The sequence below is a fragment of the Corvus cornix genome, chromosome 1 (assembly GCF_000738735.6).
Source record: "Corvus cornix cornix isolate S_Up_H32 chromosome 1, ASM73873v5, whole genome shotgun sequence".
Classification (NCBI taxonomy): Eukaryota; Metazoa; Chordata; class Aves; order Passeriformes; family Corvidae; genus Corvus; species Corvus cornix.
In genome coordinates, this window is record NC_046332.1 from 37337993 (window position 1) to 37355770 (window position 17778).

Genomic DNA, 17778 nt, shown 5'->3' on the forward strand with positions numbered 1-17778 from the left:
CTAATGGCACCTCTTTGACAAGTTAAGGCATCATGCACAGGCTGAACTGCTTGCTAGATGTTCTCCAGATTCCAGACTCTCCTTTTCTTCTTTTAAGGTGTGAAGAAGACATCAACGAGTGTGAAAGAGAAGAATGTGAAAATGGTGGCTCCTGTGTCAACATCTTTGGTTCATTTCTGTGTAACTGCACCCCTGGCTACGTGGGTCAATACTGTGGTCTTCGCCCCGTGGTGGTTCCCAATATACAAGCTGGGCATTCCTACGTTGGCAAGGAGGAGCTGATAGGAATAGCCGTGGTCCTATTTGTCATATTTGTGCTAATCGTTCTTTTCATCATTTTTCGCAAGAAAGTTTTCAGGAAGAACTATTCCCGCAACAACATCACGCTCGTACAGGATCCGGCCACTGCGGCCCTGCTCAACAAGAGCAATGGCATTCAATTCAAGAACATCAGGAACAGTGGAGACAGCAGAAACATCTACCAAGAGGTTGGGCCTCCACAGGTGCCTGTGAGGCCAATGGCCTATACCCCGTGCTTCCAGAGTGACTCACGGAATAACCTGGACAAGATAGTGGATGGGCTTGGTGTGGAGCACCAGGAGATGACAACGTTTCATCCTGAGTCCCCCCGAATACTGACAGCCAGGAGGGGGGTGGTGGTGTGCAGTGTAGCTCCAAACTTGCCTGCTGTGTCTCCCTGTCGCTCCGACTGTGACTCCATCAGAAAGAGCACGTGGGACGCTGGGACGGAAAGTAAGTAGCACTGTGTGCCGGTCTCGTTCTTCCCTGCCATCGGTAAGGGTTGCTTTCAGGGTGCAGCAAGTACAGTGGCACAGGTACTCTTAATGCTCCAGCCTAACATATGTCAATTGTTACATTTCTCCAAGAAGTGATCTGGTTTAATTCTGAAAGTTTATGATTAAACCAGGCATACAAGACCTCTACTTCTATGCATTAAGTATGACTAAATGCATTTATTTCACTTGTTCTGAAAGCACATACGAGTAAGTGGTCTGAGCATTCTTCAAGTGATACGATGCAATCATCTTTCTATTGGAAAAAAAACAGTTTGGGGCAGAATTCTCAAATGTAAGTTCTGTTAGGTTCAGGCTGTTTGTTTCCCAAGGGAGTTAAAAATACTTAAACCTTCTGCAAGAAGAAATCCTGTTTTGCATCAGGGACAAATGAACTAATATTCTCTACTTTCAGTGTCTGTGAAGTGAAGCAGAAAATCACGTACTGCTTGATATATGGGATCACCTTTTTGGGCCATTGCATTCCCCTCTGCATTCAGTATCAGTCGTCACATAATTTTCAATCCCCACACTTACCCTATTTGTGCTGTGAATGGTTTCTCACCTGATAACACAGTACTCCCTCCATTCCTGAAGGAGTTGCTGGAGGTGCAGCAAACTTCACATCTTCTGTCATGGCAGGGAATACCAGTTTTCTGGGATAGAGTTAAGGCCCTGCATCATCTATCCTTGCAAGTCAGAACATGTCATATGTTTGCTTCACCGTATATGATTTTTTTTAAAGATGTGTTCTCTTAGGAGTTTTTCCTAATGCATCTTCCAGTACCTCGTGGAGGGGGCTTACAAGAAGACTGGAGAGGGACATTTCACAAGGGCCTGTAATGATGAATGGCCTTAAGCTGAAGAAGGGTAGGTTTAGATTAGCTATTAGGAAGAAACTCTTTACTGTGAGGGTGGTGAGGCACTGTAACAGGTTGCTCACAGAAGGGGTGGATGCCCCATCCCTGGAAGTGTTCAAGGCCAGGTTGGATGGGGCTCTGAGCAACCTGGTCTAGAGAAAGGTTCCCTGCCCATGGCAGGAAAATTGGAACCAAATGATCTTTAAGGTCCCTTCCAGCCCAAACTGTTCTATGATTCTATGATCTTCAACCCTATTGCAACACAGCTTTATCCAAAGCTGTCACATAAAACTACACAATCCAGAAACTTTCATAGACCTGTAGTTGAAAGCAATAGGAACTGAGGAATAGAGAGAGGAATCTGGCACTGCCTTTCAGGAGGTTGCACCAAGACGGGGGTCAGCCTCTTCTCCCACGCAACTGGCAAAAGGTCAAGAGGACAGCATCATGCTGTGCCAGGGGAGGTTCAGAATGGACATCAGGAAGAATTTTTGCTCTGAAAGGGTGGTTAAGCCTTGGAGCGGGCTACCCAGGGCAACAGTGAAGTCACCATCCCTGGAAGTGTTCAAGAAACAATTGGACATGACACTTAGTGCTGTGGTTTGGTTGGCATAGTGACGTTCAGTCAAAGATTGGGCTTGATGAGCTTGGAGGTCTTTTCAAACCTTACGGAGTTTCTGATTGTATGCCTGTGCCCTGATTGGCACATTTTCATCTGAGACAACACACTGGCTAGGGTCTTGTAGTGAAAAATGGAATTAATTTTTATATATTTGGGCTGTATTTCAGGGATGTGTTGTGTCTGACCTTTTAAACCCTTAAATATAGTTATGCTGATGGAAAGCATCAGCACACCAGCCCCCACACGTGCTCTGTTCTGTATTCTCCTGCGTGTTTGTGCCACTGCTGGTACCAGTATGAATTTCTGCACACCATGAGGCCATACCGCAGAGACAGACCTCAGCTGTCAAGGAGTGGGAAGCAGTGCAGCTTTGTTACTGCAGCACTCACTCCATTAGCTCCATACCCTGCTGCTCAGCAGGAGCATATCAGCTCTTACAGTTTGGAGGTGTGCCATGCTGGGTAGAAATACCTACAGCTGGCAAGTAGAGAGCTGTACTTCCATGTTGGCAGCACCTGAGCTTCTTCATTTGTAATTGGCTTAGTACTTACAGTGGAGGATAACTTTTTGTGTTCCTGATAATTTTTGCTCATATAATGCATAGTTGAATGTGTTTATTCATATGTGTTTAATTACAGGAGAATTTATACCATAGGTTGCAGTTACATTTCTAAACAGTAGAGTTGTAAAGACTGAATGTCCCTGATGAAAAGCAGTGTAAATTGAAGCATAATTTATTATATGTCAGTGATGGAGCTATGAGAATCTGATCCAAGGGCCACTGATAAGAATAACAAGATGCACAGTAACTTTACTGAGCATTGAATGAGCCTTTAATGAGGCTCTCAAATTAGAAAATGAACAGTAAAGATAAATGTAACTGTAATCTCTTGTATAAGCTGTTTTATACCACATTCCTTAAGTCATCATTTTCTTTGCTGTTGAGACTGTATGTCATCTAAAAAGGCAGTATTAAATACAGATGTTTCTTCCTGGATTGCAGTGTTGTCAGCCACTTGAAAGACTCTTTGGGATTCAGACACTTCAAAAGTCTAGGTGTTTTCACCGACTGCCTTCTTGACAAATAGGTCACGTCCTCTGTGTGAAGGAAATAATTTTATTCCGACTAAAATAATAGAAGGCAGGATTTAAATGTGTCCATGGTATAAATAGATAAATGTGCATACCTAGAGAGTACCATTTTGCTTTGTTTTTGCTGTCAATGAAGGTAAAGGGGTTGATGACGCTGAAGAAGTGACCTGTTTTTCAGGAAGTAATAAAGGCAGCAACTCTGAAGTACAGTCCCTCAGCTCCTTCCAGTCTGATTCCGGTGATGATAATGGTAAGAAATAATTTCATCTTTATTATGTTGGGGGAAAAGCTATTTATCTCTCTTTCTCATATTATTAAAACATCTATGTGACATCTTGAAACCCTTTAATGATGCCAAAAGTAAGAAAGTCATGGGTTTAAACCCTCACTTTGTGTTCCACTTACAAAATTATAGGAACGTAATAAAAATCTTGATGCTTGCAGCTGTTGTATCAGGACCAAGCTTTACATGGAATTAGAGGTATGATACAGCAGAGTCACATTGCCAAATGTAAGTTGACTAATAGGTCACAAGTGAAACTGTAGAATTTATATAATTTTCCGTTTTGGAAGAGCATGACTTTCCTATTTCACCAGTCAAATAAAAGGGATTTCTGTGCTATTTGCCAGTCTCAGTCATGGTCCCAACAAAATTCTGCTGGTGCTCAGCCTCAACAATGAGAGGATGAGCCTGTCCCCAGTGTCTTGGCTTTCTCCCTGGCAATCACAGCTCAGCAAACAATAGAGCACCATTAAATCCTTGTTTGGTGCATACTCAGTGCCTGCCTCTCATGTCCTGCGTCATTATCTCAGGAGGTGACATGGGCAGAGCCATACACAGCCCACAAAGAGGCCCACAAAGTCAGAGCAAACCTTTGTTCCTGTGGCCCATATATGTTGAGCGCTAGGTCTGAGAAAAGTCAAGATGTTTCTGCTGGGGAGGGATGGTGGATGTCAGGGAAGCCTTATTCAGACACACAGAAGACTAGCACAAAGAAATCATACTTGGTTTCCTCAGCCACCAGTTAATGAACTGTCTGGAGACTCAGTTCCTCAGTCATGACATGCAGCTGTTCTCTAGGAACTCTGAAATGCTGGAAAAAGCACTGATAGCAGTACACTTGCAGTTCCTTTGGCTGAAGCATTACAATTATTTTTGTCAGGCTTCTCAATGCTTTTCTGCCCCTGAACAAAAAAAAAAAAAAAAAACCTTTAGCCTTTTTTTAGAATAAGTATTATTTTTAGGATATGTATTTACAATATAGCTACCTTTGGGATAATTACTCAAGTGGTCCTTTCTTGTACATTGTTACTTTTTATATCTCCCAAATTCTAATTAGACATTTCAAACTCCTGATCCTGTCTCCATTGAAATCAGTGACACAGTACCCACAGAAGCTGGATTGGACCTTCTGTGCCCACTCATTTTTTGTGAAAGCTGCATTTAAAATACGGCCTTTAGAGGTAACATTTCTAGTTTGGGGTTCAAACAAATCCCTGTCTTCAGGGAGAAGGAGGGAAGAAACTTAAATCTTCTGAGTCATTTGCAGAGATCGATGCAAGACCATGTACTCTGGTTTGCAGCAGGGAAGGTTTGCAGTGAAAGAGCCTAAAAGGCAAAGTCAGGCATAAGTAAGTATATGCATACATGCCTGTCTTAAGGGCTAATGGATATGCCTCCTGAAGCCATAAATCCTTGCTCTTCTTGTCGTTTTAATTCTTTATACTTCACATACCTGCGAAGGTTTGAAGGTTGTCAGTGAAACCACAAGAAATGCAGTTCAGCATCCATGCTCTTTGGGGGAGATAGTACAGTGGCTCCTTCTTCAAACCCCTTCCTCCAAAGCCAAGAGCAATGCTGCTGGGTTCTCAAAAGGCTAGCAGAGGGGACAGGCTTGTGTCACACAGATGTACAAATGGCTGTGCTGACACTGACTTGTGAAGCTGGGTAGCAGCGTCTGACTGGGGAAACCTATCTTGCAGCAGTTGGAGCACTGGGATGAATCCCGTTGAAGGTGCAGACAGCCCCATCCTCTTCAGTTTGTGTCAGGCAGGCAGCCTCCACTCACCCTCTCCAGGGCTCTTGGACCCTTCTTTTGCTGGGTCAATAGGGCTTGTCTGACCATGGAAACTCACATGGGGGAAGTTTTTGAAGCTACATTTTTTTTCCCCCACCTTATTTCTCCTTCACTAAAATTGCTCAGCCCCCCACTAGTCTTACTATGAGTAGTTAGCAGTAATTTTTATTGTCCAAAAGCAAAAATCTGAGCAATGCTGTATTTGAACATTGACTTGCACTCAGCTGTACAGGGTGGGGTTCCCTCCTTTCTGTGAATGTTCTCTGCACAGCTCCCACCAGAGCCAGCCCTTAGTTGCAAGGAAAACTGTGCTGGCCCTGGTTTTTGACCTTCTGTTTTTCACTCTCAGTTTTTGTCCTCCAAGAGTTTCCAGCTGCCCTCCATCTTTTTTCCCAGCCATGCAGCACTAATTGCATGGAGTCCCTTATTTTTCTATAATGTTTATTATGCATTAGCCAGTACAAGTCTGCTTTGTGTAGTTACCAATGCTGTTAGTGGCATTAATATGCTGATCGTAGACACAGAACATGGGTCCTTTGGTTTATCAAGGCTCTTTTTGCTAAGCCCTCACAAAAACTGAGGAAATTGGATGATATCCCTGTTCCCATGCCCAAAATTTAGCAAAGATGTGAAAATATTCAACATATGTCTGCACTGTTAACACATTTCTTGTGACCTCTCAGTCTGTTGGCTGTGTGAAACAAAAAAAGTATGTTTTGCCCCACATTTCTGGTCCCCTTCTCAGCCTGCTCCAAAGCAAATGGTTTTCTCATAACTAAAGACAAAGGAAGAGGGACGAATCCAATGCCAACTCATCCAGAGCTTTCCCTTTGGTTTTGGTGGGTTTTACTTCATGTCCTCAGAGGCAGGGGTGTTAGGTGGTGCAAAATGCAGATCATCTAGAGGACCACACCTTATAGGCCTCTACATTAAACAACTGCACAGTCTGTATTAATTATTTTAAGGGAAAAGTATGTTTTCGTAGAACATCTGCAGAGAGCACACAAAGCATTTGTGAAACTCTTCTGTCAAACACAGGTCAAAATTTGAACCACAGCTACGTGGATGTGCCCTCCTAATTATAGCTGTGCTGCTTAACCTCCCTGAGGTATTACATGGCATGGCACAGACAGTAAATAAGTAAAACATTCCTCTTAGGAAATAGATTGAGCTTAACACCGTTTCTGATGGTGTGATGGTCTAAAAGATAATGATCCTTGGAGCACATGGCACCATCTCTGGAGACCTCTAAGCAAGAATGAATTAGAAATTAGTGTCAGGTAGACAAGATACTGCTTTGGTTAATTGAATCAGCTGACCAGTCTGCTTGAATTTATGAGGTGATACACATCATCCCATGTGCCTTTCTGGAAATGCTGGTTTGGAATTTATCACCACTCCGAAGATATATGGGATTATCTGAAATGAAATGTCCTGCAACCCACTGCATAAATCATGCATTGGTCAGCAGTCTTTTTTTTTTTTTTTTCAATGTCAGTTCTGTCTTTAGAGAGAATTTATTGTGGTAACATACGATGTGTGTTTTAAATACTAACCTGAAGCTGTCCTTCCCCTCCCTTTATTTTCTGCTTTCCCTCCCCTGCAAGCTTCCATAGTGACTGTCATACAGCTTGTCAACAATGTAGTTGACACTATAGAAAATGAAGGTATTTAAATTTTTTCTTTCTTGTTATACAACAATGCTTCCTATTTTCATTGTGAAACATTCCAGCAGAGCCTCACTAATCTACACTGACCAGCAATCCTGTGGCAGGGATTGGGTTTTGCAGATCATCATGTTCACCAACAAACATGAAAATGCCAGAGGACTGTACCACAAAATATCTGTGTGAAACTGGAGGTGGTAGAAAAGGTGTCAAGCCTTCATCCTCTTCTGTTCAAGTCAATATTTCTGCTTGTTTATTCTCATTGTCTTCAGAGAAAATAATAGACTGATAAAATGGAGCCATATCATTGAGATCATCCTGGCTGCAGAGACTGGGACACAGAAGGTGACACAGGAAGTCTGTAAAGTATCTCATGCTGCAGCAGAACTGGGTTATGTACTCCAGTGGTATCACATGGAGGTGCTTGGCTGGTGGCTGGTTTCCCCCAGGTACCCCTGCCAAACAGCAGATGTGTGGGCACAGCTCCATGGATGCTGTGACTCTCCCATGGGGTTGATGTGCCCATGGAATAGAGCATGGCAATGTGCTCCAAGGAGCCAACACTCACCTCTTCCACTGACCTCCTGGGTAACCTCAGGCATATCATGTTATAAGTGAACCTGTAATGCGGGGATATCACAATTTTCTTTTTTCCATAAAGCACTGAGGAAATGTCGTGTTATCATAGATAAACATTACTTCTATTTATTTTACAGTATTTTTCCTACCCTTGGGCAAATGTCAACTCAGCGTCAACTCAGGTTATCCACAAGTCAGAAATTTCCTCTGTCCTTAGCAAACTTGAGACAGAATTTGAGTACTTCAGTTAATCTAGTCTGCATAATGCTTAAAGATGATTAAGTAAATTATTTTTGTGAAACTACTGATTTTTTCTTGAGCCAGTGTCACAGTAATTTTGAAAAACACTTTAACTCCTAGCTAGTGATACGTCTTCAGTATTTGTCCATAGCACATTTATTGATTTCCTGAAGTGTAAGAGTGCCATTCTTCTCACTATCAAAAAAAAATTAACTAGCCAAGGTTAATTCAATAGAAAGTCGCACTCAAAAAAAAAAAAAACAAAACCTTGAAAAGAAACCACAGGCACTGTAAATGACCTTGCCTTCCTAAGGGAAAGCTTAAGCAAACACACTGGGTTGTTATCATCCTTTACAGGTCAGAAAAAGCCTGTCTGGCAGCAGTTTCAAGAGCCTGTCACTGAAAATACTTTGCCCAATTCCCAGTTCCTTATATGAGACTTAGGATTCTTGCGTGCTCTGCAGCAGAGCTGATGGAAGTGGTGAATAATTAGCCACAATGGAGGTCTGGGCAGAATCACTGCCGCAGACTCACGGGAGGATGGGGCTCCTGCCCCAGGGACCTGCCTGGGGTTGTGCAAGTCAGCAAATTAGTGAGGTTCTCCTGAATCCTGATCCACACAACTCAGAGGAACCTGACTCATCTCGGGTGCAATGCTATCACGCTGACCCAAACACAGCAAAATCTACTATACAAAGAGAGAAGTGCAGAAGAGAGGTTAGGGCCGGTTCAGACACTGCTGCTAAACCTGCAGTAGCCCCAGCCCTCCTCGCTCCAGGATGGCAGAGCAGGTGGAGAGCTCCTGCCTGGCTACTGAGCTAAGGAAGAAATCACCATCACCACGTGCACCATGTGGTGATGAGCAAGGGCAAGTGTGGTCTTAGTAGGTGAAGGGCTGGAGAAGTCGTCTCTGCCCTCACCTGTGTCTGAGCCGCAGAGGTTATGAGCTGTGATGCCATAAAGGTGTCTTTCTGCTGCCAGACCTCCTCCAGCAATGTCATCCAGAGACTTTGCCTGATGACTTCTTGCATGAAGCCCAATAACATGCGGCTGAACAAGAGCATCTCCATCTAGAAAACGCTGCAGCTTATTCCCCGCTCTTGTCTCACATAAAACCTCTTTCCTTGCTCTCTCCCCCACCCCTGCACCCTCTCCATACTGGAATGCCTCCCTCCCCACCGGCTAGCATGGCAGTGCAGGTGGGAGGTGGGTATGGGGTTGCGGAGCATTGTAGCTGATAGCCCCATTAAATGGCTTTGTATTCTATTCTATTCAGGTTCTTATACCGTGCCCATCACCATGGTATCTGAGCCCAGGTGGGCCCAGATTTGTTTGAACCGGCCCTGAGAATGGTAGATTCTTATTTTTCTGTTTCAAAGTGAACAAGTGAGAGAAAAATGTACTTTGCAATTATAAACCATATAGATGGTGGATGGCCTTTTTCTGTGTTAAGAATTACAGCTCTAATGTAATTCCATATCTGTTCAGTGAGGGTAAATAATTAAGATATGATAGAAAAGGAAAATAATACACGACATAAACATTTCTTTATGTATGTCTGCATTTGACAGGCAAGCTTATCTTGTATGTTAAAATAAAGAACAATTAAAAATCCTACTGACACCAAGACAGCTGTACTTTAGAAATATGCATGCAGTTTTGTATTTTGTAATACAATGCTGGTGACAAGCTCCAAGTTACCAGTTTTTGCTTTTCACTTTGTGTCTGACAGTGTCTGTAATGGATCAAGGACAGAACTACAACAGAGGTGATTTTTCTGGGACACCTTCTGCCTGTCGGACTGGGCCGGGGTGGGCAGAGCACTGACTTGATCTATTTGGGTTTTTTCTTTAACTGCATCACATGTACTCTTTTGTTTGAATTCTGTCGGGTTCAAAAGCTGCATGAGAATGGTCAGCCACTTTTTTTGTTTCAAAATTCAGTTTTCACTCGATCAGATTATTTGCTTGCACACTTTCTTTCTTGAAGTCATTAGAGGTGGGAGATGAGATGAGATGCCATAAGCATGCTGACTGCATTTAAATATTTTTTTCAAATAACTATGAAATGCAGTAATTGAGACATTTTGATTTCTTAGACTCATAGTTTCTAATATAACCCAGTAGTATCTTAAAAAGCAAAATTTCTGAGAGTGGCAGTGTTTTGTTTCTTTGCTTGTTTGCATTAGCATCATCATGCAATTTATTGTCCTCCTCTACCCCTCTGGTCAGAGCATGGCTGACCTGTGTCTGTGGCCTGTGGCGCATGCTGTGATTTGAATGTGCTGTGAGGACTCGGGCGAGTGCATGCAGGACACCCTGCTCTCCTCCGTGGTCTCATCCTAACAGAGCACTGTGGTTCTCTTCCCTGCTGCAGCGTATCATTGGGATACCTCTGACTGGATGCCAAGTGCCCGCTTGTCCGACATTGAGGAGGTGCCCAATTTTGAGACGACAGATGGAGGCTCGGCTCATCACGGCAGTGCCAGAGAACTGGAAACAGATTACTACCTTGGTGGCTACGACATTGACAGCGACTACCCTCCCCCTCACGAAGAGGAGTTTTTGAGCCAGGACCAGTTACCACCTCCTCTTCCAGAGGATTACCCAGACCAGTATGAAACCCTCCCTCCCTCGCAGCCAGTCTCAATGGCAAGTACTCTCAGCCCTGACTGCAGGAGACGGCCGCACTTCCACCCAAGCCAATACCTCCCTCCTCACCAGTTCCCCAATGAGACGGACGCCACAGGATCTCAAACTGGGAACGAATTTAGTACTTTTGCTGTTGGCCCAAGCCAGAACACAGAAAATGTTAGTGCAGGTAAGATGCCCTTATCCTTGCACAACTCTCTAGATGCCTCCTCCTCTGACGTCTCAGCCGGCTGCGGCTTTGATGACTCCGAAGTAGCCATGAGTGACTTTGAAAGCGTGGAGGAACTCAACCTAGAAAATGTTCACATTCCATTTGTGGAGACCCAGCATCAGACACAAGTGTAAAGGAAGCTCCTCTCTTCTTCCTCTTCCTCTTCTTTTTTTAATTTTGTCATCTGGTCCAATTAATAGTATAAATATTGAGAAGAAATTTTGCTGAAGGTGTATCTATATATATTGGGCAAAGAAAAGTACAGTATAACCCATTATTAACTTGTTCAGAAATGATACTGTATGTGCAGACACGAAGAGACCAATTGTGTTAAGTATTATACATCACAAAATTGTTACAGACAATCTGGAGAGTGTGTACCTTCTATTTATTACCAAGAGTAAAACTCAGCTTTTGAGGCGGGGGGAAAAATAACTGCTAAATAATTTCTTTCTCTCTCACAAAGTCGGGTTGTTTTGGGGGTTTTTTTGGCATTCTGTTATTAAAAGTGTTACAGTGTTATGATCTCCCCACAGTATTAAGGAACTGGTATGGATCATTCTAGGATGCACTGTTGCATGAAATTTTATGTCAGCAAAGAGTGAAAGCAATTGATTGCAGGGGCTGCTGCATGCAACACATCAGATGGCTAAAAAAAGCAACATTTACAAATAGACCTATCAAAGACAAGTGATCAGTTACTTGTCCATAAATATTTATCTATACTTTGTTTATTACATAGCATTTCATTCTACTTTGTGCAGAGCAAGACACATACATGCAGTTTATATTTGCTCCAAATTGGCTTACTTTGGTTGTCATTTTTAAAGCCTGATGTCAGGTGCATGTGCATAGCTTCACCCATGAGGTCTTCCCAAAATGTCAGAGTTTGGCTCAGGAGTGGCCTGGTGTTGCCCCATTGGTGTATGCACACCCTCATTTGACATGTATGCAACGTGAACGTGGATCTGAAAACATGGTGTAACCGACACAACTGATCGATTTTTGGAAATTTCTTGCTTGGGTAATCAGCTCTTTAACAGCAGTCCTCATGCTGCAGTTACTGCAGTAAAATTAGTTGCAATTAAGTTACATATGAGGCTGCTGTAACCTCATGTCGTTAGTATAACATCTTTTGGCAAATGTCCATCCCTGGAGTTCACGGGTTGAGTTCTCAGGTTCTGTAGACTGACTCAGTCAGTGGAGCTGCATGCATGGACTGTGGCCAAAGGTCTGTCCCTAGATTTTCCACTGGGTGCATCATTTTGTAGGACTTGAGGACATCCAAAGGTAGTTTGCCGACTTCAGAATATTGTTGTGGTATGAAGAAAACCACGGCATCTGTATGTTTTTATGCTTCCCTCAGCCTGATTGGAGTAAATGGCCATTGACACTGATTTGGCCTGAGCAGTCAAGTGCAATCTGGAAATCTGGGGTTTTCACTCAATGTATTAAAGCAGAATATACACACCTGTTTCTCAGTGCTCTGAAGATGTTTTTACCACTGCATTTTACAGTGTCTTTGTAACTTACCAGTGAATGTGAGTCTACACGCCTGCATTACTGCTGGGTTGTCATCCATTCCTTCCATGGCATAATTCTGTCATTCTGAGAAGCTATTGAATACCTAAATCGTTGTGATACATGAACAGATTCATTAGCAGGTTTTCTGTGCTGCTTTCCACATCCTGTCCCTTGGTCAATCACCTTAACTGGATAGTTTCAGCAGTTGTATGCCAGGGCATGTTCTTGACTGACATAAGTTTCACACAAAATTAAATTGTGGGCCATTTCTTGACATACAGAAAGGGTTTATTCAGAAATTTTCCCCAACACAAGGAAATTATTAATAGAATGTAATTTAAATAACTGCAGTTTGTAACACTTTTAATAAAACAGGATTTCTAGAATTCTTGGAGTAGGTACAGTGTGTTGCTGCTCCCCTCCAATAGCTCATATAGCTGTGAAAGATAGGTGTGGATATTTTCTTTGGGATGATACAGCAATTCTTCATTAGAAAACAGCTCATTATGCAGATGTATGAATAAAATGAGTGAACTTCTAGAAAGAATGTACTGCACATACAAATATTATCAAGTACTTGTCTGCAAATAGGTCCTGTCCATTGAATTTATGAATGTCACTTGGTCTTCTCTAAGTAAACATGCTTCTGTAACAGTGATATATTCTGAATGTGCTCATGGTGCGTTTCAAACCCTTTCCCCTGATATTACTCCTGTGTTTTTAAGAAGAAAAAAATATGGAAATTTGTATTGTGATTGCAAGGAACTGAGGGATTTGCCAGAAGGCCATAAAATGGTTTGGCAAGCCTAGAGTTACGGAAAGAAGATAACTCATATTGTTCATGAAGTCTATGTTACAGGAAAGGAAATGCAATTAGATTGATGTCTCTTCAAGAGTTAGGAGCATCAGAGTTGGCAAAGCAATTCTGCAAATTTAACCGCACTTTTAAAGCTTGTATGACCTTCTGAGAATGTGATGCTCTCTTAGCATTGGGCTTCAGTTTACATGAGGTTTGCTCCTACTCAGTTTTGGTTTGAGACATTTTTATCCATTGTGCAATTAATTCTGTTTGAGCCCCCAGCTAGTTATTAGGTGTACTTGTCACCTGTCTTCAGTAGTGAAAGTTCTTGCGTTAGCCTGAGACACCAATATCAAACCTTTACTGGGACATATCAAAAGTGTCACAAGGGACAGCATGATGGGAGCCTAGTGATTGCCATACAAAAAAAAAAATCAATGTTTCTTACCAAGCTTGTTGCCTCAGTAATATATTGTTGGTAGTGAGTTTTACTAGTAAAATATGCATAAATACAATGTATAGTACTTTTTCTGTTTGATGTTGTTGCCATTTCATTTCACGGAACACCTACTTATTAAAGTGCTGTTGGGAAGGTGCCAAGGATCACCCGTTCAGCCTTCTCTGTCCTGTTCATGATTTCTATACCTCAATATCTCCTCCCCTCCAAATCCATCTTCAGATTCCCCTCTGTGAATATTGGTACTTCTGTGGCCTTTCTGGTTTTGTTCAGGCTCTTTTTGATAATTATAAGACCCAAATGCAGATCTAAAGGTGAAATACCTCTTAGGGAGTGATTCTCATGTTATCATCTCTTGTTAAACCAAGCCATTTTATTTTCCTTTTAATTACTACTCCACACAAACAAGTCACAAGCTTCTAATCTGGAACATAAGAACACATTCATAACATAATGTAAGAGTTACTGTTCATATTAGTACTTCCAATATATATTTCCTTTTTCTGCCATATGATGATTTTTGTATCACTGCTGCTGTCATTCCCAGGTCCCTGGTTCTTCAAGAGCTACCCCTCACATCTCTGCTTATCCTGTGTGTTTGTATTTCAAACTATATCCCTGCAGATGGCTCCACTACACAGTGTTTTCTCTCAGAATCATCTGTAGCAGATGATCTCATAGGCTTAATGAAGTCCTTTTGAGTATCACTGGCTTATAACTTAGGATCAAGAAAGTTTTTGCTTTTTGGAAAGAAGCAGCAAAAGAAAAAGCAACTTGTTAAAATACAAATACACATTTATATCAGAAATCACAAACTTTGCTGGGAGTGTATGAGACTAAGTAAAAGGGTGCTTGTTCTCTGCATTTTAATCAAGTTGAGAATGCCATGCACAGTGCCAGCCTTTTTAATAACTCTGGCAATGGAAAGAGCCTTACTGTGACTACAACATGATTTTTGCTGCCAATACCACATTAAGTGGCCTTGTGCAAAAGAAAAAATTAGGCTTACGTACCTTTCTTAAGTATGTTAATTATTTTGCCTTTGTATTATAAACATTAAAAAAAAAAAAAAAGAAGGGCAACCCCCCCCCCCCCCCACAAAACTATAGATACTGGATGTAGTTGCTGTCCTTGACCAGTATCTTAAAGCAGAGTAAAGGGCTAAATGTGACACCGTGGAGCTGCAGAAACGTTTCCTTCCCATGGGACAAAATGGACAACCCCACTAGAAGACCACCATAAAGTTGCCTTCCTCTTGGACCCTCCTATAGGATACAGCATATGAAGGCAACCAGAAGGACTTTGGAACACAGAGATTCACTACAGAATTGTGATTTCCTGTCAATCAAGCTCTTTTCCTTAAGCTCAGTGATGTCTTTGATCCTGAACTATGCCATGGGTTTCTTTAACCTATAGTTCCAGTAAACAGCTGGAAGGAGTCAAAGGCTTTTCACTGCCACTGTTTTCCTGAATCTGAAAGTTGTGTGCTCCATCTGTCAAGCAGGCTCTCCCCCTCTGCATGTCCCACTAAGAATGTAAATTTTGGTCTTTGGAATTTTTTCTCATGTTTTATAAATTCTCTGGTGTAGTCTGAAGTAGTGAGAGCCTTGATGTATCAGTACCCTCTAGTCAGAAACTCAGTGCAGCTGCAGCGCAGTGAATACAAGCATATCACGAAATGCTGATCAATGGGGAGGCAGCAGCCTGTTGTCTCTGTGAGCCAGGCAGCAGAGAATTTTGAGAATATGACATAAAAGTTGTTCCGCTTGTCTCCAATAAATTCCATCATAAAGAAAAATGTGGGCTGGACAGGACAAATGGCTAAGAACCCACTTTACTCCTCATCTAGCTCCTGCTTGAAAAAGCTAAATGGATGCTATAGTAAGTATATCCTTACAGTGAATAGTAACTGCATTAATGGGAGTTTTAGGTGCCCTGGACCAGTTCTGCTAAGCTTCATTTGAAAAGGAAACATCCTAATAATGGAGGAGGCCAGCTCTTCAGAGCCAGTATGAAAGTACATCTGTGCTTTGTAGATAATGTTTGGAGCTATTCACTCAGTAATAATGGGCATTTCATTGGTTTCCAACAAGAGAATTACATCTTCAGCTTCATTCCCCGACGGTTTACCATCATTTACCATGCGGTAAAAACTGTGCTTTTTGCCTGTTTGCATCTCTGTTCCTCTCAATACACCAAACTGTGATTTGAGCCTTAGAAATTTAGGCCACTGCCCATTACCCATGGTTTTTAGCCTGTGTTTCATGGCATTTAACATCTCCATTATCAGAAGGACCATTCAGTTAGTAAATTAGCTGCATCATCCAAGGGATGGGCGGATGGGGAGGAAATGAAACTAAATTCATTTCGTTATGTAATAATGAAAAGCAATAATTGCAAATATGTCGTATTACACAAAGGCCATAAGGAATCTTTACCAGTGTTAAGAGTGCACTTGAACTGTATTATGGAAAGAGATTGGAGCCCTCAGAACTGTAGCATTCTTTTGTCATAGGAATACCTGAAACGCTATTAATCAGCAATGCAATGAGCCCATACTGCCGCTTTTCAGGAGATGACAAAGATGTTTAGGAGTGAAAGCAGTTCTCTTTAAAGCACTGTATTGGAAAAGATTGTCTTGTAAATTTTACCTGTCTCAAGCAGGCTGGTTTGTAAAAGATGTATGTTTTGGTGTTTAAAAAGAAGTTTATAAAATAATGTATATAATGGTTTCAAATTACCAGGCTTTTGTAGATATTTGATGCCAATCAGGTTGCTTTAATTTCTTTTGTTTATTTGTTTGTTTGTTTGATATAATTCTGAAGAGTCATCAAAGTTGGTTTAAACTTCTAAGATAACAGAAAAAAAACCAAAAACATTTTAGATCTGAAAACTTTTTAATCATTTCAAAATGTACTGTAACTTTCTTTTGGGTTCAGCTCTTTTTGTTTAACTTCTTTCTGGTTTTAAGATTTTTTTTATTGACTTTTTTAAATGAATATGTTTTGCACAAAAAACCTAGAGATATGATTTTTATTCCATTTCAAGTAGGTATTAAGAAATGTCATTTTTCCAATGACAACAAATTCAACCTTATGCAAAAGGGAAGGTTTATCACTTTGAGTGGGTATAGTTCTTCATCTGAAAACTAATTGTTCCTTCATAATTGCTGTTGGCAGTATTGTCTTGTGTTCTTTTGCTATAAAAACAAAACAACAAAAAAAAGTGTACAGGTTTGTAACTGCCAAAATTTGCTAAAGTTGATGGTTAAAACACGTTTTCCAAGTAAACAAAAAGAAAAGCCCAGCTGTGTTGACTGCTTCTTGATTTTTCTCCTACTTTCAAAGGAGGGAACAAGATAAGATACACCAGTTCTTCAAGGAATGTAGGATTTCATTGCTTCTCTGTGTTGCAGAAAATACTACTTTTTTGGAGTCTTTAAATTAATTTCATTATTACATGGAAATTCCTCCATAGAGGCCCCTACCTGCACTGCAGAGCACACTTGCCAAGAGTTGTTCAGCTGATGTGTGTAAGCTAAGGCAGTTCCCTAATTAAATCCACATCCTCAAAGAATGCAAAAGGCATCATCGCATTGTGTAGCCATCTAAACAGTGAGCTCCATCAACTGAGACAATTTCAGGGGACAATCCAGCTGTCCTGTGCTCGTTGCTTAGTGGGAATACAAGGAGTGGGTGTGTAAAGCAGCATCCCGCTCCACAATGTGCCTGTCATGGGCATCTCTGTGCTCCAGCATCATGGCACTGGCAGGTGGAACCAGCTGGGAGAAGGTCAGGTTTATGTGTTAGCACTGCCCCTTGGAAAGAGATGTCATTGTGCTGGGCATGATACTCCGTCTGGCTGGGGGTTGCATTCAGGGATACCCCATTTATTCCTTCTTCATCACACCTGTCCAGCTCCACAGCCTAAGCTGCCTTGGACTGGACTGAAGTATGGCTTCAGAAGCTCAGTGTAGGAAGAAGGGGAGATGGTCCTTCCTGAGCTTTTTGAACACCCTGCCATGCCACAGCCAAGAGCGCCCCTCATGCTGCTGGGGAGGAGGGATGCTGCCTGCAGTGTGTGCCCCATTAGAGCTAGGACTCAGAGTAGTGTTTCAGTCACCCCTAGTGAGCACACAAATACCCCTTTCTCAGCAATCTTCAAAACAGAAGTTTAAGCTATGGAAAGGAAAAATACCAAATCA

The 17778-nt window shown here is 41.8% G+C and overlaps 1 protein-coding gene across 11 annotated transcripts in view; it reads left to right on the top strand.

Annotated features, from left to right (window-relative positions):
* The window catches only part of FAT3 (FAT atypical cadherin 3), a 402929-nt gene extending 386049 nt beyond the window's left edge, over window positions 1-16880 (top strand). For 4 of the 11 annotated variants that reach the window (XM_039563113.1, XM_039563143.1, XM_010401089.4 and 1 more), the window contains 5 exons: window positions 98-753; window positions 3505-3618; window positions 7054-7113; window positions 9665-9700; window positions 10309-16880. In XM_039563113.1, the coding sequence (XP_039419047.1) occupies window positions 98-753; window positions 3505-3618; window positions 7054-7113; window positions 9665-9700; window positions 10309-10928 (1486 nt within the window). In that variant the 3' untranslated portion in view covers window positions 10929-16880. Of the gene's footprint in view, window positions 1-97; window positions 754-3504; window positions 3619-7053; window positions 7114-9208; window positions 9285-9664; window positions 9701-10308 lie in introns of all 11 variants that reach the window. The other 7 variants (XM_039563151.1, XM_010401096.4, XM_039563167.1 and 4 more) reach the window with 6 other exon arrangements.
* Window positions 16881-17778: the final 898 nt, after the last annotated feature.